The sequence below is a fragment of the Canis lupus genome, chromosome 23, assembly GCF_011100685.1.
Source record: "Canis lupus familiaris isolate Mischka breed German Shepherd chromosome 23, alternate assembly UU_Cfam_GSD_1.0, whole genome shotgun sequence".
In the NCBI taxonomy this organism is placed as follows: Eukaryota; Metazoa; Chordata; class Mammalia; order Carnivora; family Canidae; genus Canis; species Canis lupus.
Window position 1 is genome coordinate 16,111,912 of NC_049244.1, and position 19,793 is coordinate 16,131,704.

A 19,793-nucleotide genomic window follows, 5' to 3' on the forward strand; every position below is an offset into this window, starting at 1 on the left:
AGTAAAAATTATTGGTAATAATAATTAATTGGATTTTTTATGGGTTCAATGTAGAATTCCATCTAAATGAATTGTACATAGAGTTTCCGGGGGCAAGATGGCGGAAGAGTAGGGTCCCCAAATCACCTGTCTCCACCAAACTACCTAGAAAACCTTCAAATTTTCCTGAAAAATCTATGAATTCGGCCTGAGAATTAAAGAGAGACCAGCTGGAATGCTACAGTGAGAAGAGTTCCCGCTATCAAGGTAGGAAGACGGGGTAAAAGAAATAAAGAAACAAAAGGCCTCCAAGGGGGAGGGGCCCCGCGAGGAGACAGGCTGACACCGGGGCGAGTGTCCCCAGGACAGGAGAGCCCCGTCCTGGAGACGCAGGAGCTGCACCAACCTTCCCGGCGGAAAGGGGCTCGCAGGGAGTTGGAGCAGGACCCAGGAGGGCGGGGATGCTCTCGGGCTCCCTGGGACAGTAACAGAGCAACTGCGCGCCCAGGAGAGTGCGCCGAGCTCCCTAAGGGCTGCAGGGCGCACAGCGGGACCCGGAGCAGCTCGGACGGGATCCGGGGGCGGCTCCTCGGAGGGAGCTGTGCTGCCGGGAGCGCGAATCCAACAGCGCAGGCCCCGGAGCACAGGGCGCCGGACACAGCCCAGGATCCGGCCTACCCCCCGGGACAGGCAGAGGCCGGGAGGGCCCAGGACAGCGAGGACGCTCCTGCCCCGAGCTGAGCAGATCAGCGGCCCCACCCCGGAGCCTCCAGGCCCTGCAGATGGAGAGCTCAGTAGTTACTGTGGAAGCTGAATCCAGGTTTCCAGAGCTGCAGCAGCCACTGGGGTTGTTCCTCCATGGGCCTCACGGGGTAAACAACCCCCACTGAGCCCTGCACCAGGCAGGGGGCAGAGCAGCTCCCCCAAGTGCTAACACCTGAAAATCAGCACAACAGGCCCCTCCCCCAGAAGACCAGCTAGACAGACAAGTTCCAAGGGAAGTCAAGGGACTTAAAGTATACAGAATCAGAAGATACTCCCTCGTGGTTTTGTTGTTGTTGTTGTTGTTTTGTTTTGCTTAATGATTTGTTTCCTTCTCCCACCCCTTTTTTCCCCTTTCTTTCTTTTTTTTCTTTCTCTTTTTTCTTTTTTCTCTTTCTCTTTTCTTTCCTTCTTTCTCTCCTCTCTTTTTCTCCTTTTCCCAATACAACTCGCTTTTGGCCACTCTGCACTGAGCAAAATGACTAGAAGGAAAACCTCACCTCAAAAGAAAGAATCAGAAACTGTCCTCTCTCCCACAGAGTTACAAAATCTGGATTAGAATTCAATGTCAGAAAGCCAATGCAGAAGCACTATTATACAGCTACTGGTGGCTCTAGAAAAAAGCATAAAGGACTCAAGAGACTTCATGACTGCAGAATTTAGAGCTAATCAGGCAGAAATTAAAAATCAATTGAATGAGATGCAATCCAAACTAGAAGTTCTAACGACGAGGGTTAACGAGGTGGAAGAACGAGTGAGTGACATAGAAGACAAGTTGATGGCAAAGAGGGAAACTGAGGAAAAAAGAGACAAACAATTAAAAGACCATGAAGATAGATTAAGGGAAATAAACGACAGCCTGAGGAAGAAAAACCTACGTTCAATTGGTGTTCCCGAGGGCACCGAAAGGGACAGAGGGCCAGAATATGTATTTGAACAAATTCTAGCTAAAAACTTTCCTAATCTGGGAAGGGAAACAGGCATTCAGATCCAGGAAATCAATAAAAACCGTTCAACACCTCGACATTTAATAGTGAAGCTTGCAAATTCCAAAGATAAAGAGAAGATCCTTAAAGCAGCAAGAGACAAGAAATCCCTGACTTTTATGGGGAGGAGTATTAGGGTAACAGCAGACCTCTCCACAGAGACCTAGCAGGCCAGAAAGGGCTGGAAGGATATATTCAAGGTCCTAAATGAGAAGAACATGCAACCAAGAATACTTTATCCAGCAAGGCTCTCATTCAAAATGGAAGGAGAGATAAAGAGCTTCCAACACAGGCAGGAACTGAAAGAATATGTGACTTCCAAACCAGCTCTGCAAGAAATTATAAGGGGGATTCTTAAATTCCCCTTTAAGAAGAAGTTCAGTGGAACAATCCACAAAAACAAGGACTGAATAGATATCATGATGACACTAAACTCATATCTCTCAATAGTAACTCTGAATGTGAACGGGCTTAATGACCCCATCAAAAGGCACAGGGTTTCACTGGATAAAAAAGCAGGACCCATCTATCTGCTGTCTACAAGAGACTCATTTTAGACAGAAGGACACCTACAGCCTGAAATAAAAGGTTGGAGAACCATTTACCATTCGAATGGTCCTCAAAAGAAAGCAGGGGTAGCCATCCATATATCGAATAAACTAAAATTTACCCCGAAGACTGTAGTGAGAGATGAAGAGGGACACTATATCATACTTAAAGGATCTATCCAACAAGAGGACTTAACAATCCTCTATATGCCCTGAATGTGGAAGCTGCCAAATATATAAATCAATTAATAACCAAAGTGAAGAAATACTTAGATAATAATACATTTATACTTGGTGACTTCAATCTAGCTCTTTCTATACTCGATAGGTCTTCTAAGCACAACATCTCCAAAGAAACGAGAGCTTTAAATGATACACTGGACCAGATGGATTTCACAGATATCTACAGAACTTTACATCCAAACTCAACTGAATACACATTCTTCTCAAATGCACATGGAACTTTCTCCAGAATAGACCACATACTGGGTCACAAATCGGGTCTGAACCGATACCAAAAGATTGGAATCGTCCCCTGCATATTCTCAGACCATAATGCCTTGAAATTAGAACTAAATCACAACAAGAAGTTTGGAAGGACCTCAAACACGTGGAGGTTAAGGACCATCCTGCTAAAAGATGAAAGGGTCAACCAGGAAATTAAGGAAGAATTAAAAAGATTCATGGAAACTAATGAGAATGAAGATACAACTGTTCAAAATCTTCGGGATGCAGCAAAAGCAGTCCTAAGGGGGAAATACATCGCAATACAAGCATCCATTCAAAAACTGGAAAGAACTCAAATACAAAAGCTAACCTTACACATAAAGGAGCTAGAGAAGGGATCCCTGGGTGGCGCAGCGGTTTGGCGCCTGCCTTTGGCCCAGGGCGCGATCCTGGAGACCCGGGATCGAATCCCACATCGGGCTCCCTGCATGGAGCCTGCTTCTCCCTCTGCCTGTGTCTCTGCCTCTCTCTCTCTCTCTGTGAGACTATCATAAATAAATAAAAATTAAAAAAAATTAAAAAAAAAAAGGAGCTAGAGAAAAAACAGCAGATTGACCCCACGCCCAGCAGAAGAAGAGAATTAATTAAAATTCGAGCAGAACTCAATGAAATTGAGACCAGAAGAACTGTGGAATAGATCAACAGAACCAGGAGTTGGTTCTTTGAAAGAATTAATAAGACAGATGAACCATTAGCCAGCCTTATTAAAAAGAAGAGAGAGGAGACTCAAATTAATAAAATCATGAATGAGAAAGGAGAGATCACTACCAACACCAAGGAAATACAAACGATTTTAAAAACATATTATGAACAGCTATACGCCAATAAATTAGGCAATCTAGAAGAAATGGACGCATTCCTGGAAAGCCACAAACTACCAAAACTGGAACAGGAAGAAATAGGAAACCTGAACAGGCCAATAACCAGGGAGGAAATTGAAGCAGTCATCAAAAACCTCCCAAGACACAAGAGTCCAGGGCCAGATGGCTTCCCAGGGGAATTCTATCAATAGTTTAAAGAAGAAACCATACCCATTCTCCTAAAGCTGTTTGGAAAGATAGAAAGAGATGGAGTACTTCCAAATTCGTTCTATGAGGCCAGCATCACCTTAATTCCAAAACCAGACAAAGACCCCACCAAAAAGGAGAATTACAGACCAATATCCCTGATGAACATGGATGCAAAAATTCTCAACAAGATACTGGCCAATAGGATCCAACAATACATTAAGAAAATTATTCACCATGACCAAGTAGGATTTATCCCTGGGACACAAGGCTGGTTCAACACCTGTAAAACAATCAATGTGATTCATCATATCAGCAAGAGAAAAACCAAGAACCATATGATCCTCTCATTAGATGCAGAGAAAGCATTTGACAAAATACAGCATCCATTTCTGATCAAAACTCTTCAGAGTGTAGGGATAGAGGGAACTTTCCTCGACATCTTAAAAGCCATCTACGAAAAGCCCACAGCAAATGTCATTCTCAATGGGGAAGCACTAGGAGCCTTTCCCCTAGGATCAGGGACAAGACAGGGATGTCCACTCTCACCACTGCTGTTCAACATAGTACTGGAAGTCCTAGCCTCAGCAATCAGACAACAAAAAGACATTAAAGGCATTCAAATTGGCAAAGAAGTCAAACTCTCCCTCTTCGCCGATGACATGATACTCTACATAGAAAACCCAAAAGTCTCCACCCTAAGATTGCTAGAACTCATACAGCAATTTGGTAGTGTGGCAGGATACAAAATCAATGCCCAGAAATCAGTGCCATTTCTATACACTAACAATGAGACTGAAGAAAGTGAAATTAAGGAGTCAATCCCATTTACAATTGCACCCAAAAGCATAAGATACCTAGGAATAAACCTAACCAAAGAGGTAAAGGATCTATACCCTCAAAACTATAGAACACTTCTGAAAGAAATTGAGGAAGACACAAAGGGATGGAAAAATATTCCATGCTCATGGATTGGCAGAATTAATATTGTGAAAATATCAATGTTACCCAGGGCAATATACACGTTTAATGCAATCCCTATCAAAATACCATGGACTTTCTTCAGAGAGTTAGAACAAATTATTTTAAGATTTGTGTGGAATCAGAAAATACCCCGAATAGCCAGGGGAATTTTAAAACAGAAAACCATATCTGGGGGCATCACAATGCCAGATTTCAGGTTGTACTACAAAGCTGTGGTCATCAAGACAGTGTGGTACTGGCACAAAAACAGACACATAGATCAATGGAACAGAACAGAGAACCCAGAAGTGGACCCTGAACTTTATGGTCAACTAATATTCGATAAAGGAGGAAAGACTATCCATTGGAAGAAAAACAGTCTCTTCAATAAATGGTGCTGGGAAAATTGGACATCCACATGCAGAATGAAACTAGACCACTCTCTTTCACCATACACAAAGATAAACTCAAAATAGATGAAAGATCTAAATGTGAGACAAGATTCCATCAAAATCCTAGAGGAGAACACAGGCAACACCCTTTTTGAACTTGGCCACCGTAACTTCTTGCAAGATACATCCACGAAGGCAAAAGAAACAAAAGCAAAAATGAACTATTGGGACTTCATCAAGATAAGAAGCTTTTGCACAGCAAAGGATACAGTCAACAAGACTAAAAGACAACCTACAGAATGGGAGAAGATATTTGCAAATGACGTATCAGATAAAGGGCTAGTTTCCAAAATCTATAAAGAACTTCTTAAACTCAACACCAAAGAAACAAACAATCCAATCATGAAATGGGCAAAAGACATGAAGAGAAATCTCACAGAGGAAGACATAGACATGGCCAACATGCACGTGAGAAAATGCTCTGCATCACTTGCCATCAGGGAAATACAAATCAAAACCACAATGAGATACCACCTCACACCAGTGAGAATGGGGAAAATTAACAAGGCAGGAAACCACAAATGTTGGAGAGGATGTGGAGAAAAGGGAACCCTCTTACACTGTTGGTGGGAATGTGAACTGGTGCAGCCAATCTGGAAAATTGTGTGGAGGTTCCTCAAAGAGTTAAAAATAGACCTGCCCTACAACCCAGCAATTGCACTGTTGGGGATTTACCCCAAAGATACAGATGCAATGAAACCCCGGGACGCCCGCACCCCGATGTTTCTAGCAGCAATGTCCACCATAGCCAAACTGTGGAAGGAGCCTCGGTGTCCACCGAAAGATGAATGGATAAAGAAGATGTGGTTTATGTATACAATGGAATATTACTCAGCTATTAGAAATGACAAATACCCACCATTTGCTTCAACGTGGATGGAACTGGAGGGTATTATGCTGAGTGAAGTAAGTCAGTCGGAGAAGGACAAACATTATATGTTCTCATTCATTTGGGGAATATAAATAATAGTGTCAGGGAATATAAGGGAAGGGAGAAGAAATGTGTGGGAAATATCAGAAAGGGAGACAGAACGTAAAGACTGCTAACTCTGGGAAACGAACTAGGGGTGGTAGAAGGGGAGGAGGCGGGTGGTGGGAGTGAATGGGTGATGGGCACTGGGGGTTATTCTGTATGTTGGTAAATTGAACACCAATAAAAAACAAATGAAAAATAAAGGGCTAGTTTCCAAGATCTATAAAGAACTTATTCAACTCAACACCAAAGAAACAAACAATCCAATCATGAAATGGGTAATATGGACAATTCTTATTTAAAACACTAAAAGATGAATAAATCCATCAGATTCTCAAGTATAGCCAGGAATATTATAAGAACACAAAGAAATTGGAATGGTTAAAGATTTTCAAGGGAGGGAGTATGGTCGAATGTTTCAAAATGCTGCCAATATATTAAATAAAGTGAGGATGGATTTTGACTACTGAAAAAAAAAATAAATGAATTGTACATAAATTATACTCATACATATGCTTTGTTAACTTTAATATTATGGTAATGAAAAATAAATAGAGCTATGGACATTAATATTAAGGTTTTAGGGTTACATTTAACGTTAAAGAAAAATATACAGAAATTTAATTTATCAATATAGGACTATAATTCACAATGAACATGTAAGATAAACAAAAAGAATAAATATCCATGAATATAAGAGTAAATAAATGCTTGCTATCTAAAAGCAGATTTGCAGTAAGAAACTAATTACTGGCATAAAACACAGAAATCCAGAGAAGCAGGTTATTGTATTTATACCTATAATTAGCTGGCCACATGTAAACTGCCCTCTTTCTTATGTTCAGTTGTGTGCCTGGAATAATCCCTTCTTCTGGAATGCCCCTTTTGTTCACCACTGATGAATGTACAAGACCATTCACCATCACAGGTGATTCCTCCATCTAGGAGAAATAACCACCTCTGTTGCAAAACCACAGTCCTCCTAGGACACAGAACCTTCTTCCTTGTATTATGGTTACTTCTATATATGTCTAAGCACTCTACAAGACTAGAAGACTAGAATGTGCTGTAAAGTCAGGGACCATGCTTATATGCAGAAGGTGTTCAATATTTTTTTATACTTAACAAATGTACATGTATTTTATTAAAAATCTTACATGGATCTGAATATACATTTTACTTGAACAAATTAATATAATTTATTAGTTAAAATACATAGAATGTGTACATTACTATAAATTACTATACTAGAGAGTATAAGATATAGAACACTGTATATTCTCAGGCCTTTTGTTTCTTTATTAATAAACCAGGATTAAGAATTATAACCTTATTGGTATATCTGAGATTAAAATAATAGAATTTACATAAATAAAATTTCTAAAACAATGTCTGATAGATAAAAGATTATCAACAATGTTCTCTTCCATTTTAGTTAATAAAGAGATTCGGGGTATCTATGTGTTTGTGTGTATGACAGAGAGAGAGAGAGAGACAGACAGACATCTAACCCTTGGAATACTAGGAAAAACAGTTTAGTGATGATTTTACTACTCTATCATCTTGTTAAGTGGTTCTATCATTCTCCCATTTAAGTAGTTTCTTTTCAACATCATTGGAAATAAATTGATGAGTAATGATAAAAAAACCAAAGATTATTGAAATTCCATAGTTTATTTCAAATTTATAAAAGGGTCCTGATGATAATTATAAGACACGGATAAATTCTGTTGTAACTAAAATTTTTTTCTCCTTTTTCTTTTGAAGACCACTAATAACAATAAAATCATGATGAAATATCAATCTGTACATGTAGTTTAAAACTACACAAAAAAGTAACTTGAAAACTAAAACTGGATCCGATGGACCCTGATCATATACTGAGAGTTAATGAAAAAAAGGATACAAATTTGTTATGTTTCTCCTCAGGATATATGTCATTCTTATGTAAAATTTCCAGTAGGAAGACAATTGGGAACAGAAATATATAAACTGCTGTTTAAGGAACTTTTTATGTTGAAAAGCTGTACAATCATCTCCCCGTGCAACACAGAAGTGTTTTGGGGGAGCATCAACAACCATTCTGATTTTCAAAGGGATATGCCAAAGGGAAAGTCTGATGTAATGCTGAGAAACATTACAATCATTAGCAATTTTCCTATTAATAACAGTAAGTCCATGTTCAACATCAGCAACATTAAACACTTTCTAAGAGCTGAATTTTCCCTTGAGAAAGGTTTAATTTCCTCCCTTCAGAAATCTCTGCATGTAGGGACCCTCACACAGAGTGAAAAGCAGTTAACAGGAAATGTAGATTTGGATAATTAAAAGGGCCTTTACTCCTCTTCTGGGCTATATTCACATCATAGTTTTAAAGGGCAAAAGAGGAGCTGCAGGTAGAAAATGAAAATGTTCCAAGTCAGTAGAGGTGATTATGCCTCATGACTCATAACAGATGTTAAAATTGTTTTATTTACAAAAATATTAGAGAGGAATTCAAATATTAACATAAATCAATGGCTTCTTTTTTTTTAAATATATTTTTTAAAGCTTGCCTCAGAAAACTTGTCAGTCTATGCTTCTTTAAAGATGACACCTGAAAGAAAGCATTTTCTTAAAAAGGTATAGGATAGTCTAGTTTCCTATCTGGCATGTAAAGAGCTTAGAAGTCACACTTCACCCTCACAACAAGTAAAAAGCTGAACAAATAGAAAATCAATAATTCTTCTTAGATCCCTTAGAGAAGTGAGGTCACAGGGCAAACCACTGCCCCCAAATTTGGAGAGACAGGTGAATACAAAGAATCACAACTTAATGGAGCAGAAACCTCCACAGGAAGTAGTGCTGGGGTAGGAACACATGAACTGTAATTGATGTATTGCTGCAGCCTCAATGCAAACAGCTGAGAGACAAAAATTCTAGGGGGACCCAGTCATGCAGGAGGGAAGCACACTTTTGTGAGTGTACCTAGAGGAGCTCTATCAGGTTCTCACAGTGAAGACTGGAGAAAAATATCTTTCTGCTTCCTCAGTGGGGGTGAGAGGGAAGTAACCATTTGGAAATATGCCAGGGCATATTCAGTTCTTAGCAGTTTGCCCTCAAAAGAATATTTTACCAGAACCTAACTAGTTGTGGATTTTTTCAGAGCCTTACCAATTGGTGGTGGTGGTGGTGGGGAGATACACTCAAATCTAGCCTGCTGTATGTAATCTTTCATGTGGGGGAAGGGAAATATCCAACTCCAGCTCCCCTTTAGCCATCCTGTACCATGTAATGGGGTGAAAAAAAAGAAGCACCTGTGCAGTTCAAAGCCCAGGACTGAGACCTAATCAAAGAACTATAGCCGCACATCACTTACCATTACACTACTAAAGGCCTATTTACCAGTTTCTTTTACATGATACATCATGTTTGCCTTTCCACAAAAAATTACAAGGCATACTAAAAGGCAAAAAACAATCTTAAGTGAAAGAGCAAGCATCAAAAAGACCCATATATGTCAGAGATGTTGGAATCATCATACTGTGAACTTAACAATGCTTAATATACTAAGGCTCTAGAGTTAAAAGTAGGCAACATTCAACAACAAATGGGTACAGTAAGCAAAGAGATGGAAATTCTAAGAAATAATAAAAAAGAAATGCTGGTGATTAAAAATGCTGTAACAGAATGAAGAATACCTTTGTTGGTTTCATCAGAAGATCAGACACAGCTGAGGAAACAATCTGTATGCCTGAGGATATATTAATAGAAATTTCTAAAACTGAAAAACAAAGAGAAAAAGATTGGAAAAAAAGAACAGAATATTCAATATCTATGGGAAAAACCACAAAAGTATAATACATGTATAAATGGGAATACAAGAAGGAAAAGAAATAGGGAAATGAACAGAAGAAATATCTAAAGCAATAATAACTGGGAATTTCCCCCAAATAAATATAAGACACCAAATCAAGATCCTAAAAGCTCAGGGAACAATATGTAGGATAAATACTAAAGATAGAAAATCAATGACAAAGAAAAAAAATGTTGAACAAAGCCTGGAGGTAGGGGATGCCTTATAAATAAAGGAGCAAAGACAAGAATTTCATTCAATTTCTTTCAGAAACCATGCAAGCAAGAGGAGAATGAAGTGAAAGAATTACTGTTGAGAGGAAAGAAAAGCATCAAATTAGAATTCTGCACCCTATGAAATTATCCTTTAAAAATAAAAGGATATATACTTGAGAGAATTTGAGAAATCGAGAGAATTTGTTACCAGTAGACTTACCTTGCAAGAAATGTTAAAAGAGAGAAGGAAAATGATGTAGAACAGAAACTTGGATCAACATAAAGAAAGGAAGAGCATCAGAGAATGACTGAGTGAAGGTAAAATGTAAACTTTAAATTTTCTTATTCCTTATCTAAGTGAAAACAAATTGTTCAAAATAATAATAGCAACAATATATTCAATTTAGGAAAACCATTTTCCTAAGACTTTTTTTTCCCCTAAAAAGCGTTAAGAAGAAAGGATGATTGATATGCTAAGAAAGGAGAAGAAATAAAATTATATAAAATGCTCAATCAAAACCAAAAAGGTGGAGGAAAAAACCCACAAAAGGTGAGGCGCCTGGGTGGCTCAGGTGGTTGTGTCAGACTTGATTTTGGCTCACATCATGATCTCAGGGCTGTGAGATCAGGCTCCATGCTCAACATGAAGCCTGCTTAAGATTTCTCTCTCCCTCTCCCTCTGCCTCTCCATCCCTGTCTCTCTCTCCCTCTCTAAACAAACAAACAAATAAACAAACACAAACATGAAAGGCAGGATAAGAGTGAAAGAAAAAGGAACAAAGATAAAGGAAAACAAATAGAAAACAGTAACACATATGGTAGCTATTAATCTAACTCTATCAATAACCACTTTAAATTTCGATGGTCTAAATATACCAATTAAAAACAAAGACTATCAGAGTGGAGCAATTATATGCTGTCAACAACAAAAAAATCCCTCAAATTAAATAAAAAGACACATAAAGATTAAAAGTAAAAATATATAGAAGGATATGACATACCATGTTAACACTAATCAAAAGAAAGCTATTTTAATAGGAGTGGCTATATTAATTTCAGACAGAGTAGGCTTCAGAGCAAGGAAAATTATCAGGGATAAAGAGGAGCATTACCTAACAATAAAGCCATCATTACTCCAAGAAGACATAATGATTATTAATATGAATGTGTCTAACAACACAGTGCCAAGGCATATACCACAAAAATTGATAGAAAGCAAGGAGAAAAAGATGAACCCACTATTATAATTGGAGACTTCAGCAGAAATGAATGGGTCCAGCCAGTAGAAAATCAGTAATGACGTGTAGTAGTTCCTCTTTATCTATGGGGGATATGTTCCAAGACCTGCAGTGGATGCCTGAAACCATGGACAATAATAAACCCTATATGTACTGTTTTTTCCTATGTATACATAGCTAAGATAAAGTTTAATTTATAAATTAGGCAGAGTAAGAGATTAACAACAATAGCTAATAAAAACACTTATAACAATATACTGTTACAAAAGTTATGTGAATGTGGTTCCTTACTCTCTCAAAATATTGTATTGTATTCATCCTTCTTGTTAAGATGTGAGATAAAGTGACCACATGGTAAGATGAAGTGAGGTGAATGGCACAGGAACTGTGATGTAGTGTTAGACTACTATTGACCTCCTGACAATAGATTCCTAAATAACATATAGGTCAAAAAAGAAATCTTAAGCGAAATTTTAAAATATTTTGAATTAAATTAAAATGAAAATACAGTTTATCAAAATTTGTTAAGACACAGTGAAAGCAGTATGCAGAGGGGAATTTACACCATTAAAATGCAAATATTATAAAAGAACAAAGACCTAAAATCAATAAGCTAAGCTTCAACCTTAGGAAACTTTTAGAAAAATAAAATCAAGTTAAATCTGAAGTAAACACAAGAAATAAAAATTAGAGCAGAAATCAACGAAATAAAAACCAGGAAATCAATAGAGGAAATAAAACCAAAAACTGTGTCTTTAAAAAGATCAGTAAAATCAAAAAGACTCTAGCCAGTCTAACTATGGTAAAAAAGAGAAAAAACAAATCACTAATATCAAAAATGAAAGAGAGGGCATCATTACAGATCCCAAGATATTAAAAGGATAATAAAGAAATGCTGTGAATAACCATGCCCAAAAATCTGACATCCTAAATGAAACGGACCAATTTCTTAAAAGACACAGTCTGCCAAAAGTAATAAAAGAATAAACAATCTGAAGAAGTCCATAGTTTTTATAAAATTGAATAAATATAATAACCTTCCAAAACAGAAAGCACCAAACCCTGATGGGTTTATTGGTGATTTCTACCAAACATTTAAGGAACAAATTATACCAATTCTCTATAAATTCTTCTATAAGATAGAAGCAGAAGGAAAGCTTCCTAATTCATTCACTGAGGCCAGTACACACAAAACCAAAAAAAGACATTACAAGAAAACTGCAGACCAATTTATCTCATGAACATGGATGCAAAAATCCTCAATAAAATATTACAAGTCAAATCCAACAATATATAAAAAGAATTATACACCACAGACAAGTGAGATTTACCTGAAGTATACAAGTCTGATTTAATATTCAAAATCAATTAATATAATCTATGACATCAAAGGTTAAAAAAGAAAAGTCACAAGATCATATCAATAGATGCAGATAAAGCACTTGACAAAATCTAACATCCATTCATGAAACTCTAAGCAAACTAGGAATAGAGGGAAATTTCAATTTGATAAGGAAAACCTACAAAAATCCTACAGCTAACATCATACTTAATGGTGAGAAAGTCAAAGCTTTCCCACTAAGGTTAGGAATAAGTCAAAGACCATAGTTCCCAGATCACCATTCTTTTCAATATTGTAGTGGAACTCATAGCTAATGCAATAAGGAAGAAAAAGGAAATAAAACGTATAGATTGAGAAGAAATAAAACTCTTTCTTAGTAGATGATATAATCATCTATGTAGAAAATCCAAAAGAGTCGAGAAAAATACAAAAATACACATGGAACGAATAAGTAATTAAAGCAGGTTGTAGGGTACAAGGTTAATACACGAAAGTCAATCACTTTTGTATTTATCAGCAATGAAAAAGTAGGATTTGAAATTAAAGGCATATTACCATTTACACTAGTGCCCACCAAAATAAAATACTTAGGCAACATTTAAGAAAATACAGACAAGATTATATGAGGAAAACTCTGATGAACAAAATCAAAGAATTTAAATAAGTCTGGGCATATTCCATATTTATGGACAGAAAGACCAAATATTGTCAAATGTCAGTTCTTCCCAACTTGATCTATAGTTTCAGTGCAATCTCAATGAAAATCCCAACAAGTTATCAACAAATTCAATCTAAAGTTCTTATGAGGAGACAAAGATGCAAATAGCCAACACAATATTAAAGAAGGATAAAGTCAGAGGACTTCACCCTACCTGACTTACTCTAAAGCTACAATAATCAAGGCAGTGTAATATTGGGAAAAGAATAACTGAAATATCAGTGGAATAGAACAGAGACTCCAGAAACAAACCCAATAAATAGTCAACTGATATTTTACAAAAGAACAAAGACACTGAAGACAGTTTTCAACAAATGGTGTTGAACAACTGGATATCTACATGTAAAAAAAAAATGAATCTAGATATAGACCTTATACCTTTCACAAAAATTAACTCAAAATCACATATCTAAATGAAAAATGCAAAACTAAAGAACTGTTAGAGGGTAACATAGGAGAAAATGTGGATAACCTAGTGTAGGCTGATGACTTTAGATATCAAAGGCAAGATCCACAAAAGAAATAATTGATAAGCTAGACTTCATTAAAATTAAAATTTTCACTCTGCAAAGAACGCTGTCAAGTGAATGACGATAATCCAGAGTGGGAAAAAGTATTTACAAAATATCTGACAAAGGACTATTATCTGAAATATACAAAGAACTTTTTTTCTTCTTTCTCTTCGTGGTTTTTTTTTTTTTTTCAGATTTTATGTAAATTCTAGTTAGTTAACATACAGTGCAATATTGGTTTTAGGAGTAGAATTCAGTGATTCATCACTTAAATACAACAAACACCCAGTACTCATCACAAGTGCCTTCCTTAATACCCTTCACCGATCTAGCCCATCTCCCACTCACCTCCCCCCATCTACCTTCAATTTGTTCTCAATCGTTAAGAATCTCTTATGGTTTCTTTTCTTCCCTCTCTCTTTTTTCCCCTCCCATATGGTCATCTGTTTTGTTTCTTAAATTCCACATATGACCAAGATCATATGGTATTGTCTTTCTCTGACTTATTGTGCTTAGCATAACACAGTCTACCTCTAACCACAATACTGCAAATGGCAAAATTTCATTCTTTTTGATGGCTAATATTCTATTGTGTATATATACTACATCTTCTTTATCTATTCATTAGTTGATGGACATTTGGTCTTTTTCCATAGTTAGGCTATTGTTGACAATGCTGCTATAAGTATGTGAAGAATTCTTAAAACTCAACAATAAGAAAATGAACAATTGAATTAAAAAGCAGGCAATGAACAGATATCTCACCAAGGAAGATTTATATATGGCAAATTAGCATATGAAAGGATGTTCATCATCGTATATTGTTAGAGAATTGCAAATTTAAACATCAATGACAAAAAAATAAATAAATAAATAAAATAAAATAAAATAAAACATCAATGACAAAATGACAAAAAATAATTAATGACAAAAAAATAAATAAATAAATAAAATAAAATAAAAATAAAACATCAATGAGGTACCACTACAGACTTATTAGAAAGGCCAAAATCTAGAACATTAACTACACCAAATGCTGGCAAGTATGTGGAGTAATAGAAACTGTCATTCATTTTTGGTGGAAATGTAAAAATGATGCAGTTACTTTGGAAGACAGTCTGGCGGTTTCTTATAAAACTATACCTTTATCATATGAAATGGGTCTATATTTTTAACATATAATTACAAATTTTAACAGTGAAAGAGTTGCATCAAATGTAATAGTGTGCCAATTTCTGCAGGGTAGATAGAATATAGGCCAAGAAATTACTAGTTGTTTTTTCTAGGTTGGAAGAAGAAATTTTGGAGTAAAGAAACCCTCATAATTGCTGGAATGAAGTAAGTTGTTTGCCTGTAAGCTATTCATTTTTTGTAAAATATCTGAATAATGGCTAATTACCTCTCAAAATTACTTTTGAACACAGTAATAAGCTGATACATATTAGAATTCACCCTGGAAACGCAAGGACTACGTTGTCTATTTTGGAGATAGTAAAGAATGAGTGTGAAGTGAGTGAGCCTATTATGGCAAAGACTAAATTCCTGGAAGTCTCTTTGTGACCCTCCATTCTGGCTCCTTCAGGGACAAAATCAAAATCTTTAGGAATAGCACTTATTATAATCAGACTGAATTACGTCAAATTCTGCATGCAAAAATCATCAGACTTTCAGCAAGAAAATGGTCTGCTGCAAAATCAATGAGAAATAACCTCTCTCTATGGTCTCTGGACAAGCAAGAATGCCAAAGGACCCAGACATAAGTATACCAGCATATACAATAACAACAAAGACACAGTTCCATACTTATTGAAAGAGTATTTCTACTGCTGATGTGAAATGACTATACTATAACTTTAAAAAAATAACTATGTTACTTCAAAATATTAATATTGAAAAAATAAAAAAACTAAATATTTCAAAGTTTATTTTGGTTACACAAGAAAAATATATAGTCCATGAAAAGAATAAAATTCTATTTGTGACAATACAGGAAGTGCAACCTTTACCGCTACAGAGACATTATATTTTCAGAAATAAAATCACATTCATAGTAATAAATGTTTCTTTTCCCAGTCTCATAGTAACCAGAGTAATGTGCTTTTCATTCTTTTTTCCTCTTTTTAAATCAACTTATTTCCTTTAAAATCTAAACTTAGGGGATCCCTGGGTGGTGCAGCGGTTTAGCGCTTGCCTTTGGCACAGGGCATGATCCTGGAGACCCGGAATCGAATCCCATGTCAGGCTCCCGGTGCATGGAGTCTGCTTCTCCCTCTGCCTATGTCTCTGCCTCTCTCTCTCTCTCTCTCTCTCTCTGTGACTATCATAAATTTAAAAAATTTAAAAAAATTAAAAAAATAAAACTTAAAATCTAAACTTAAGTAGTTAGGTTAATATTTGAATTTTTCTCAAATAAAATGTTTTCACATCCAAGTTTTAAAGAAATATATATTAAAGTCCAAGAAGAAACTCTTACTCTAAAATTCAGGCAGTACTAAAGGCCAGATCCTTCTATAATCAGTTTTAGAACTTAAGATAATAGTTATTATTATCATTAAGCAAGCAAATTAAGTTTATTGAAAATCATTATTTTTATGTGACAATCATGTTCAGTTAAAAATGTGTCCTACCTACTATAATCCTTCTGATGAATTTGTTTAAAAAGCTATATACAAACCATAATATTTATGATTCAAGAGAACTTTCTTTGAAAATGACCTGAAATCTTCCCATATTTTTTCACCTCACTAAAAGTTGAAGGTTGTTTTTATCTCAGCCCTGAATTTCTTTAAAAAAAAAAACATTTTGAAAAATACTTTGTTCTGAAATAATGCAGCATATGTAAGTGAAAGTTTCACCTCAGAAATATATTTTAAAGCCACAGCTTTAAACATATACTTTGAAATACAGAAATACTTTGAAATACAGAAGAGAATTTACGTAGTCTTAAAGATGATAGAAGTGCTAATTAAAATCCCTGCATTTAAATAGAATGTATGAAAAAAATAAATAGAATGTATGTTTAGTCACTGAAAATAGTTTCAGAGGGCAAAATACATACTATTAATCCATACAAAGTTTCTTTTTCAATGGATAAAGATATATCACATCCCTATGAAGAGATTTATTTAAATGTGCAAATATATTTTGGGAGGGATACATCTGAATAAATCCTCATTTTGGGGTGGTAAAGAACAAAAAATCTCACATACCCTGTTCAGATAGGCAGCACATTTCCAGTCTTTGCTCATGAGAATATCCATAGAGGACGTGGGCTTCTTGTAGTGCACTTTTATACCATTTCCTTTTTTTCTTACATTTTTCTGGCTAAAGAAACACAGAAAAGAAATAAGACTCATTTCTGAATATATAGTTTTGTTTTAATATCTACTTGATTTAGCCATTGAGCTGGAATTAATCTGATTTAATGTATGATTGATTATACCATATATTACTTAGACTTTGGTATATGATTATTATTTTATTATTTTAGAGCATACCAAAGTTGTGGGAATTTTGTACATTAAAAGTCAAAAGGATAGATTCTTGATTCACTAAGATAATATTTTAATATGATTCATCTTACATTTAAAAAGTTACAAAAGAACAACCAATGTGACAAAGTAGTCAGTATTAATACATGTTAGTCGAATAATTTGATGCTCTTTCTTTTTTTTGTGTGTGTGTGTTCAATTTTTTAAAAATTTTTATTTATTTATTCATAGAGACAGAGAGAGAGAGAGGCAGAGACACAGGCAGCCCTCTGAAGCAGGCTCCATGCAGGGAACCCGACGTGGGACTCGATCCTGGCTCTCCAGGATCACATCCCACGCTGCAGGCAGCGCTAAACCGCTGCGCCACCAGGGCTGCCCTTGGTGTTCAATTTTGATGCTCTTTCAATAGCAATGATATTGAAGTGGTATAAAATGAAAAGCCAAGTTTCTTATTTTAAGAAAATTAATTCTATTCACATCCAGTTTGGGTGTTATCACAGACAGGTGACATTCATACAAGTTCCTTAAGCCTTTGCCCCAATATCTTTCTGTAAAATGTGGGTAACAGTATATATATCATAAGTTTCATGAGTATTAAATTAAATAATAGATGGCAGTTTTCTGGCATAGTAACACTTAAAAAATATAATTCTACTTGAATTCAGGATTTTTCTACATACAAATTAACTTAAAAAATATTTTGAAAAGAAAATCAGAGTAAAAGAATCTCTATGTTAAAAATAATTACAAAAATTATCTGGCCCAATAATTTTTCCAATGTTATTTTAGAACTTGCCTAAAAAGTTTCTTAAATATTTTATTTTTAAGTAATCTCTGTACCCAACCTGGGGCTTGAACTTATAACCCCAAGATCAAGAACTGCATGCTCGGGATCCCTGGGTGGCGCAGCGGTTTAGCGCCTGCCTCTGGCCCAGGGCGCAATCCTGGAAACCCGGGATCGAATCCCACGTCAGGCTCCCGGTGCATGGAGCCTGCTTCTCCCTCTGCCTATGTCTCTGCCTCTCTCTCTGTGTGTGACTATCATGAATAATAAAAATTAAAAAAAAAAAAAAAAAAAAAAGAACTGCATGCTCTAACGACTGAGCCAACCAGGCCCAGAATTTGCCTAAAAAGTTTTTTATAATACTTTTAAATGTTACAGTTTATAAAATGCATACCATTTTATTTATGGAAACTTTACCATCAAAAAGAATACAGATTTTTATTCTATAATTCAATTTACTACTTGTATACAATGATCATATCTTTATCTTAGATATATAGTTTATTCTTTACATAGAAATGTTAATCTCTATAACACCTATATTCAGTTTATTCAAAGAATGAAGCTATCTATATATTTAACGCTCTTTTCAAATTCCACCCTATTCTTGGAATCCCCAAATTAATATCAACTATTTGTTCCTACTATATTTAATATTTCCTTTAATAATTTAATACATGCTGATTTGTATCATAGTTATTAATATTCATGTCTGATCCCACCCATAAAATGAAAGGTCCTTGAAGGCAGGCACAAGTTAACATTTCATCTTTGTATCCTTCACAGTACCCATTTGCCTAATCTCATAGTGTATCATTTAAGCATTTAGAAAGTGGTTGTTAAATTGCATGTTGTTCTGGACACGGATTTGTTTGATATAAAAGCAGTGAAACAATATAATCAAACAAAAATCTATTTTTAAAAAAATCTTTGTGCACAGAATATTTAAATTTCATTAATTTCATAGAAAAAGAGATGAAAAGATAGGTAGATACAATTCAATAAACATTAGAAAATGGAAACAGGGGATCCCTGGGTGGCGCAGCGGTTTGGCGCCTGCCTTTGGCCCAGGGCGCGATCCCGGAGACCCGGGATCGAATCCCACGTCAGGCTCCCGGTGCATGGAGCCTGCTTCTCCCTCTGCCTGTGTCTCTGCCTCTCTCTCTCTCTCTCTCTGTGTGTGACTATCATAAATAAAATTAAAAAGAAAAAAAAAAAGAAAAAAAAAAAGAAAATGGAAACAGAGTATCTAGGCTAGTGTCAGCAGATTTAAGATACTCCTGAAACTTAAGTGTTATAATGATGCTAAGAAATTAGTAAGAAATAGCCTAGAAGCTGATATGACACTAAACAAGCGAAGTTGAGGAAATTTCTTGAGAAAAATCAATACTGTAGACAGTTAAAGTAAATTTTGGTGAGTCTGGGGAACTAAAATGCTTTCTTAAAAACCTGTTTGAGATTCTTTGAGAATTTATCAGTAA

The 19,793-nt window shown here is 35.8% G+C and overlaps 1 protein-coding gene across 1 annotated transcript in view; it reads right to left on the reverse strand.

Moving 5' to 3' along the window:
• The window catches only part of ZCWPW2 (zinc finger CW-type and PWWP domain containing 2), a 98,838-nt gene that overhangs the window by 36,503 nt on the left and 42,542 nt on the right, over positions 1-19,793 (reverse strand). Inside the window, exon 4 of the mRNA XM_038571343.1 lies at positions 17,247-17,361. Within this exon, the coding sequence (XP_038427271.1) occupies positions 17,247-17,361 (115 nt within the window). The remainder of the gene's footprint in view (positions 1-17,246; positions 17,362-19,793) is intronic.